Raw genomic sequence first — 9,241 nt, 5'->3', positions numbered from 1 at the left:
GACAACCACTAGTCTTGTTTGAGAGATTAAATTCCAAGTTAAGTTATTTGCGAGAGTAATGTAGAACATTGGAATTAAAGTAGGTTCTCGAAGTTCTTAAAGATCGTCCTCGAATTCACTTAATGTCTGCATTCATCATTTTCGGTTGGATGTAAACCTGTGATCAGTAGGTGCAATTGCATCTTTCAGAACCAACTTAAATCCCATTTTTTCAGATATTGAAATGGCAAATTAGATCTTCCAATTGTGATTTTGGGGCAGTTTTCACATTGGAAAGGTGAAAACATTACCACTCTGACTACATACTTCAGACGGTGTCATAAATTAACACTGATTGAAGAGCCTGGTTACTTGGGTAACCATTTCGCTCCCGAATGCGAGGGTGTGTGCTGCATTCATGCTTTTTAGACTTTCCTTTGTCAGAGCAAACACTGGCTCTGGAACGATGCCAACTGGGCGAATAAAATCGTACTCTCACTTTTTTGAGGGTGACAGAAGGCAGTAGATTTAGAGCAACGCATCATTTCAAACACACCTAGGCACAAACACACATTCAGAGTATGCATAAACATGCAAACTAGCTGTAGGGTGTGCCATTAGTTCATGTTATGAAAACTCTTTTTTCTGTATTTCGTTCTTTTTTTTCACCTTCTCCACCTTCACGAAACTTCACCTGACAGGGGCAAGTACATCAGCACCAAACTGTTTGCATGCTTTTAGTGATGTGAGCTAGAATTTGCGGCATGCAGATTTAGGCTCTAAGGTCAGTAGAGTGATGAGTCAATTTAACCAAACGGAGACACCCCCATCAGATTGGTAGCCTAGTATTATAGCCCTGTTACTCCTTCGGTGATCTAGAAAGTTGGGTGACCCTCCTCAATGCTTCATTACATTTATCGTCACGTAGCCATCGCAACCGTTGTGTCACAAGTCAAATGTTCGGTTAATTCTGCGTTCAAGTTCTAAGCCACCAAGGTGCTCCTCAAGGTGAGCTGGCCTCCGGATCACGTCAGTGACCCCAAGCCCTTTTGTACATCAACAATGCATACACTGCCCTAGTATTATACCTTCTTTCATCTTCAGGGAAGTCTTGAGGTAATACATTTGTGGCAGTGGAAAGCAAACCCCGTCTTAAAGGATACCTATCCTGATTTATACTACCGGGTGATAAACATTAGCGTTACGGAGGAAGTGAATTGGCTGCAGATGGTGGAGTATGTGTCGACCTCTAACAGAAAGGCAAAATATGCCGTCCACCTTTGGCAACTGCCCTTGTCCAGTGATCTGCAAGGAAAATAGTAACCGCACACTATCAAGAGAATTTCGTTGCGGAGCTATCTACGGTACTTAAATAAAAATATTAATTAAGCGAGGACATGATACGTCCTCCACTTCTCTACTAGAAACCAATAAACTAGGTGGGAACAGCTGGAAAGCTCTGACCTGGGGACAAAGGGATAATGAAAAATAGACGAGAAACGCCCTTCCCAAGGAACTAGGTTAGATCCCGCCCTTTGCTATTTGGCTCTGCTTCTGGGCGAGTTGGCCTATGACTAGCCATGGATACACGTGATGACCAGCACCTTCCCCCGCCTCCCCAATGCAGGATCCACTTTAGATTTAAAGGAATCGTTAAGGGGGATCGGTAATGTAGCGGTTAAATATCTTATCATTTGCATGAGAATCTGATGACTGGCACAGTAGGATTGTGGATGTTTCCCTACGGCACCGACTACGTTGTGGTGTCTGAAGCGGGAGGTTTACCAAGGGGAATGGAAAAACTACGCTCAAATGTAGAGGGGTTATGCAACTCTTTGTTTGTTTGTTTGACTCCTAGTTTTAGCAAATGGACCACCTAGGGGTTCCGCCATTGTACCTTCTCCCGGCGGCCTAGCCTCCTAACCACGCCAGTAGTTCTCAGCCTCCTTACACGTCAAAAATGCACATTCTGCCCTCATATCGTATTTGTGCGTATTCAGGGCAGTCTTAATGCAGTGCCGATGATCTCTATCTTTTAACGATTAACCCGCAAGCTTGGGCCACCTTTTATAGGAGGGAACTTAACTAGTTTCTGGTACAAAAGGGGCAGACTGTAGTCCTTTCCCTAACTACAAAGTACACGCATTTTCCAAACAAAATGAAGCAAAGTGGTTTTAAAGGGAGCTGATTAACCTTAGCTTCCAGTCTCGCCTTAAGCCTTTCTTGATCCTAATGCTATGCTGATCCAACAAGAAGCATAACAAGCGACGTTGCTCTTTACTAAGTGACGATACCTCCATTTTGCATAAATCCCTATTTAAGGAAGGCCTCTCGTAAATGATGATGTACCAATTCCAAAACACCTTTAAAAATCTGCTCCGATTTTAAAATCTTACAATTTCAATTTGTTAGTCCTTAACAAAGTGAATTATGGCACATTTTGGTACCCTTGAAACCCATTCTGTACAAATCGGTGCTTTGATTTAACCAAGAACAAAAGTAGGCCCGAATTTCAAATCACTTACAACTCAATGGTTAAGATATGTGTAGTTTTCCAGGCTTGTCTATTTGCTTAAATTTTCTCTGGATATGTTTATGAATTGTCATTGATGCCTTTTGATGGTGAAATTAATCCACTGAGGTTATGAGGAGTGAATTGCTAAAGTAGAAGACTGTGAACACTTCCGCAGGGTGTAATAGATTACAGCCAGAGATCAAAGCAAACATAAAATTAATAAAAAATGAGGTACGTTATCCAAATTAGTGTGGGCAGGGCGACGGAGACAGGTATAAAAACCACTTCCCAGGAAAGTACAGAAGGCCTGGGCGGTCTAACAGGCATAGGTGGCGCGAGGTAGGGATCGGGGGGTCTGTTTAGAACAGCGGCCAATCGAGGCAAAAGTCAACACACTCAAGCATCAAAGATGATTTATGAACTACTGCTTTCATTGTCTGCAAATAAATAGAGGGCTTTTCAACGGTTCTCCTCTCTTAAATATAGGAGAGAGTAATGGCGAGGCCAATTTTCGGGACGCATTACTGCATTTCACGATGTACCACAGGTCCTGTTGCTAAGCTGATTGTTTCTTCTTCTTATGAACTTAGTGCTATTCAAGTTCGTATTCACTGGGGTAAAGAAGGCAGCAGTAGTCACGTTTCCTCTTAATCCTGGAATGCTCCGCAAATAAAGTAAAACTGTTGGTGATGATGTTTTCTGTTCAAATCCAATGAACATTAGTAAACTACTAGTAATGCTGAACGTTGAATGTTCATTTAACTTCTGTTCCAGTTACGGACCACTTCGTGATTCCGCCATTGTACCTCCACCGGGTGGGATGGCCGCCGGGCCATGCCAGTAGTACCCAGCCCTTCCGCTTATTAACAGTACATATTATACTCAGGTATTATGTCTTCTTTCTTCTTCAAGGAAATCTCGAAGGCTAAAATAAAATAAACTATAAAATTGTTAATAGTCGCTTCTAAATCTTCCAGCCATCAAAAACTCATCTCAGCAGAATTCTCCGAGAAGTCTGTAAATTTCCTAGTATGTTACGAAATTTTCAATCATTAATAGCAACCCCTTCTGTGCGCACACGCCCCATTCCTTTAAATGCACCCTGTGTACGTGGTCGGTGTAGGAACTGTTTACATCCGGAGGCGGGGTACGCACTTCCGCTTGTGATTAAAGCCTCCCCAAAATAAAATCCATATGTTTTGTAGCTCAAATCAGTTTGCGGTTTTAGAGCTTCCTCATTGTTTTGCATTTCCTTAATCTAGTAAATACGCTTATTTTTTCCTTTTTACAAAATACTTAATAGTATAGACTACGGAGGATTGTACTACTAAACAGCTAACTGGTAGTACTTCATTCAACACGTTCGTTGATTTGCCACAGAGGTCGTCGCATTAAATTGTAATGAGTTGGTTGTTTACTTAACGCTGTGCTTTGATAACGGGACCACTTAGATGCTCTGGGCCATGCCATTAGCCCCAAACCCTACTGTATGACGACAGATATATATTGTGGCCCAGTATTATACCCTCTTCCGACTTCAAAAGGTTCCAGAACACTAAAACACAATGCTTGAGTGCGTTATCAGTAAAAAAACAATTTGTTTAAAATGCAAAGTGGTACTCAATTTATATTGTCACTCATTTTAACAGACTGACATATTCTTCACCCCACGGTCCCATAACTTTAAGCAAAAGCCAAGAACCTCGAACTTTGAAATTACGTTACATTTTGTTCCAGTAATATCTATTTGTTATTCTAACTTGTTTTGCTCTGTCGTAGACTCGGTGCGATTTCCGGATTGTCCGGGTTGTGCGTTCTGGCGGTTGTCGGTGTGTACATAAGTAGTTTTTCCTCCTGATGGTTGATCTTGATGTAGTGATATATGAAATCCCTGAAGTATATGTTCCAATTACCAAAGCAGACCCTATTATTATCCGTGGTAGTGGTGACATAACAATGTAGGAGGCATTTTGTCTTATTCTTCTAGCTTTGGTATGAACAATGCATTTAGCAATGATTTTCCACCCGAGTTACACGGAAAGGTAGCCCCAGAAGAATTCCAGGAAACCATTTCAAAAGTCAACAGCCAACTTAGGCGCTCCATGTCTATTAATCTAAAATGGCTTTTGTGTGGTTTCATTTGCTGTTTCTGCACCCTTGGATGCTCCATGTGGCCGGCAATTTGTGTGAATCGTAAGGTAAAAAGAAGCATCGAAAAGACACTTGAACTCGAAAATGCCCGTCTTTATTGCCAGCTTGGACTTAATTGGAGCCTAGCTAAGCAAAGGTCCTCAGAACCGGTCGTTTTGATGGAATATGTGAGTTTCGTTTCTCACTGGAATTTTCTCACTCAAACCTAATAAATTTTATTAAATGGTATTTGCTCAGGTCCCTTCAATTAAATAGACTGCACCAACTCCAGTTTTCTCGTAGTTTAACATTACGGGGCTTTATTGCCGCAAATGGCCAATGGTTTTAATGTTTTACTTTGTGTTAATTTTAAAATGTTTGCTTTTTTCATTTGGACTAGAACTACTCTCCTAGGTCGCTACACCTTCTTGCTTTTCGCCGACCTTTGAGTACACACCAAGTGCCACGAAATGTATTGGTTGTACGCTACACAGTTGATGAATGAACTAACCACTGTAATACTTTTCTACTCCTTAAACAGGTACTCCGGCTCGACTTCATCCCAAAGTGTTCCGTTTACCAGCCGGATTAAGGGGTATATTCTTCGCACCCTCTTACCCCTATTACTGTCTCGGCAGCCTTGTACAAAGTTAGCATTATCCCCTCATTCCTCCATCCTCATCTCCCCTCCTGTCTTTCGCTGCCTTCTCTCCTCGTTTCGCCCTTTCCTCTTTCCTTCTCTGAATGTTGTTGCTATTGTTATTAATGCTACATTATGACCACCTATCCACTTACCCACGCCGGTACTACACGCTCGTTTTATCTCTTCTCTATTCATTTAAACTTCTTCCTGTGTGAACACCTGCTGTCCTGGGGTCCATGATGCAACAGCCATGATGTCCTTCATTTTTCAGAAGGAGAGAAAGGAACCACTTGTGCTTGAGTTTTTCATGTGCCGCCTTGTTGAGTTTTGCACAAATTTGCACCCACCGACAAAATTCAGGCAGAAGCTTAAATCAGAAACTTGCCTTCTGGTTTGTGCTTTCAGATACTCGTATTGTCTTGGTGACTGTTTTATTTAAAAATTGCTGAAATAACCTCGGATGCAGTAGTTAATTGGTTGCGATGGCCTCCCACACCGGACATGCAAAGAAGCGTATGCACGCACACCACTGTTTTTGGATGCCAGCGGTGGTGACATTGAGTTACAAGCACTTATAGTGTACTTTATGGGGTGATAAAATTTATGGAGGGATAAAGTGCCATATATGTCCTGGGAAACCTGTATTCGTTTCATATCAGTTACATACCAGTTTATACTCTTGTCTTAATGCAAAAAGGTTCGGTGCCTCACAATTCATTCCAACAACAGGGTCCATCTGTTCAGCCCCCGCCAACTGGTTTTTATCTTGTGAGGGAAGCCACGCCAGGGCTTACTGCTTGTCCCGCATGCGATGCTTTCATTTCATAATGGGACTGGCGCTCGTATCAAACCGGGAATTTCGTTGTTTTTATGGTTGAATATGATAAGAACGGCTCTACAAAGGTAAATCTAACGGTTGCAACTTCTATCAAAAAACTGAGTTGTGTAAGCAATAATACAAGTGAAGAAGGAATGCTTGAGGGATGTCAAGCTTCAAAATATGTCTAGATTTGGGCTTCATGCTTTGTGCTTAAGCATTATCCAGCTGCACCTGTCTTGCATAGTGGCGGTACACGTGCTTGCCGATGACTGTCTCCTCTCGCGGTCTCCTCAAATGCTTCGTCAGATTGAGGTTATCAAAGCGTAGGAGTGCAAGGATACTTGGAGGCTTTAGCCTCCCACCTCTGCAGCGCCTTTTCAATGCACAGCGGTACCGTTACTCACAAAATCACGCAGTTTGTAACATATTTTACGAAGGTAAAATAAAACGAGTTATTCATCGCACCGCCCTGTGCACGCAAGTAGACTGTCAATCAGTCAGACGAAGAAATGCATCGAGTGACAGTAAACGCATCACAGGTAGTGATTTTACCAATGTGTGCACTCCCCCTCCTCCCTCTCCGAAAGGAGGTGGAATTAACATTGGGCTATTAGTTTGGACAAACTTAACCAGCCAAACGCAGCGCTCGAACCCCCCATGAGGGCACTCAAAAGGGGTGATGAGGTGCTAACAGGAAGGATGTGAAAAAAAAAAGCGGCGTCTGGAACTCATGGAGTCTGAAGAATAGGTGCCATTTCGCCATAACGCCCTCCTCTCTAATTTTCGGGCGTCGTTCTCAGCACCCGCCCATGGAGGAATCACGCGCTGGCCATCGCAGCATAGTCGATGCCGTAAAAATCTCTCACAGGAATCAGTAACGAAGTTCAACAATTAATTTACTTCCAAGTTGAGGTGATATTAAATTCCAAAGTCAGTGACTCGCTTCGTCAACTCAGCTAGAAGCGTCGCCTCATCCTCCTCGTGAACGGTATTGGGGCATTCTGCATTCAAGTCAATGCTATGTTAGAACCCCGTCCTTTGTTATATGACTACTTTTGGGCTAGCGTTTCGACGACTAGCTATGGACATCCTTAATAGCCAGCACATTTCCCCGTCCCCGAATACAGTTCCCATTCAGGAAGAAACTCCAGTGGAGTTGTCATGAGGAATCAGTGACGCTGCTTGGAAATTCGATGACTAGATGGTTGGTTCGTGAGTGTTTCCTTACAATACCGACTGCGTTTTGATGGCTGACGCAGGAGGTTAATCAAGAGTAGCTCCAACGACGATGCTCAAAAGTGGAGAGAGAGCTAAGTACTATGCCAAATATTTGTTTAGCTTTTAGCCTTGGTAAAGGGGCTACTAAGGTCCACCGAGTAGGCTGGCCTCCTAGCCATCCCGGTAGCAGCAGGACCTTCCGCATGTCGGCAATACATATTTCATCCTAACATTATGTCTTCTTTCGCCTTCAGAAAAGTCTCGGGAAGCTGCATAAGTGCCCTGTTAACAGAAATATCATGACTCGAACACCATGGCTCGGCCATAGTGATCAGGACTTGCAACTGCTAAGACCTCACACAGTTAAATTTATTACCGGAATAAATGTCTTATTGATGCATGGCTATTAAAGTCAGTCGTGGACCATCATATTTGAGAGGGTTAAGTAGGAACTATGTCAGCCACTTCTTCAAACGAAAAGATGGACTGGTTTTAGTTACAGCATAAAATAAAGAATACGAAGAACACAATCAGGTGACAATATTACCTTGATTAGAACTGCCGCACTTAGTTGGTCTGTTCTGCACACACATGAGGTTGCTGGTATCCCGGTCGAGAGGTTTAGCTCAGCGGAGCATGTTTTTGGATTATTTAGCACGCCTTTAGCACATTTGGTCTTAATCCAGTCAATTAGATTTCCCTCTGTTAGTGCAATGAGGTGATAATAGTTTGAATAGTTGGCAGCTCAAACTTTTGTGTCCCTGTACTTTCAGCTCATTCTCAGGGTTCCTCGGATACATTCTATGCCGACATAGCTCATTACGCCTTCCTGAAAGTCTTGGAATGCAAATGCAAATTAAAAAGGAAACGAATATTGCAGATTTGCAGTAAAGATGGTCATGAACAGCTGGAACATTAAGCAATGTGATCCCACCTAGTTGGAAAATGGAAGTGAAAAACCTGCCTAGGTCAAACTACAAACGCTTTTGAAAGGGACATTTCGAGAAAAGAGCTGAGTTTTAATTACAGTTAACCTACTATTTGTAGAGTAAGACGTACTGTAATACTTATGTTGTTTGAATTTGCCTTTCAGGGAGGAGGCAAGCAGGAAATTCGAACCTTGTAACTGGATCGCCCTCTCCCTTACCTAGTGACTGCGGCTCCCCTCCTTCTTGAATATTGTATTTTCCCTATACATCTTGTCGTCTTTAATAAAGATGTCCAAAGCAGACCAACCGGGCTCGTCTGGCAACGCTAGGAATCGGGAAGCGGAGACCGAGGAGTCTCGCTCCACACTGGTGGCAGCCCCCGCTGACCTACCCCCTTTCAAGGAAGATATGAATTTCGAAGAGTGGCCCCTAACTGCCAAATTTAACCTTCCTCTCTATCCCCATTGTCAAAGAATACCTCTTATCCTTCGTGCCCTCCCGCATGATTTATTCGTGGCCGCAGTCGGAGCTGGCATTACCCACGACAGGGACGTTGACCAATGCTGCGATACATTGGCTCAACTAGTCATCGATCGTGAGGAGGGAACCCTGGCTAGGGACTTCTTTCAGCGTTTTCAAAAAGCTGATGAGGCCGACGAAGAGTACGCCAGGAACCTCCAACTCCTGGCGGAACGTGCGTTCCGCGGCTGCCCCCTAAACAAGATCGCCAATTGGGTTGCAGTTCAATTTAAACACGGAATCCGACCTTCCATCTTGGCTGAGAAGCTCTGCGAAGCAAAGACTAACTCGCTCGACCAACTGGTCAAGCTCGCAACCAAGAAGCGGCAGGAACTCCGGGGGCTCCCGACTTCCCGGAAACCGCGAAACTGGTCAAATGCAGCATTCTCGTACCGTGCTTCCCCGCGCTATACTCCTAGACCAGGTGAACCCTCCTTTTCCCTTTCCTGTTTACTCCCAAATGGCTCCCAATCTTATATGAGGGTTTT

At 43.5% G+C, this 9,241-nt stretch overlaps 2 protein-coding genes across 2 annotated transcripts; both read left to right on the top strand. All coding sequences in view use genetic code 11, as the record gives it.

Moving 5' to 3' along the window:
* Positions 1-2,720: 2,720 nt before the first annotated feature.
* EGR_07512 (Cysteine-rich hydrophobic domain-containing protein) lies at positions 2,721-5,216 on the top strand (the record flags this gene model as incomplete). Its single annotated transcript, XM_024496761.1, has 5 exons — positions 2,721-2,833; positions 4,274-4,323; positions 4,371-4,452; positions 4,482-4,812; positions 5,166-5,216. 5 exons carry the CDS (start codon positions 2,721-2,723, stop codon positions 5,214-5,216), a joined length of 627 nt encoding a protein of 208 aa, XP_024348832.1.
* Positions 5,217-8,522: 3,306 nt separating this feature from the next.
* EGR_07511 (hypothetical protein) lies at positions 8,523-9,172 on the top strand (the record flags this gene model as incomplete). Its single annotated transcript, XM_024496760.1, has 2 exons — positions 8,523-8,928; positions 9,063-9,172. The coding sequence occupies 2 exons, from the start codon at positions 8,523-8,525 to the stop codon at positions 9,170-9,172; spliced, it is 516 nt and encodes a 171-aa protein (XP_024348831.1).
* Positions 9,173-9,241: the final 69 nt, after the last annotated feature.

This window comes from Echinococcus granulosus (genome assembly GCF_000524195.1).
Source record: "Echinococcus granulosus chromosome Unknown EG_S00079, whole genome shotgun sequence".
NCBI lineage: Eukaryota > Metazoa > Platyhelminthes > Cestoda > Cyclophyllidea > Taeniidae > Echinococcus > Echinococcus granulosus.
Note: the sequence above shows the minus strand (reverse complement) of the source record. Positions and strands in the feature narration are given on the sequence as shown.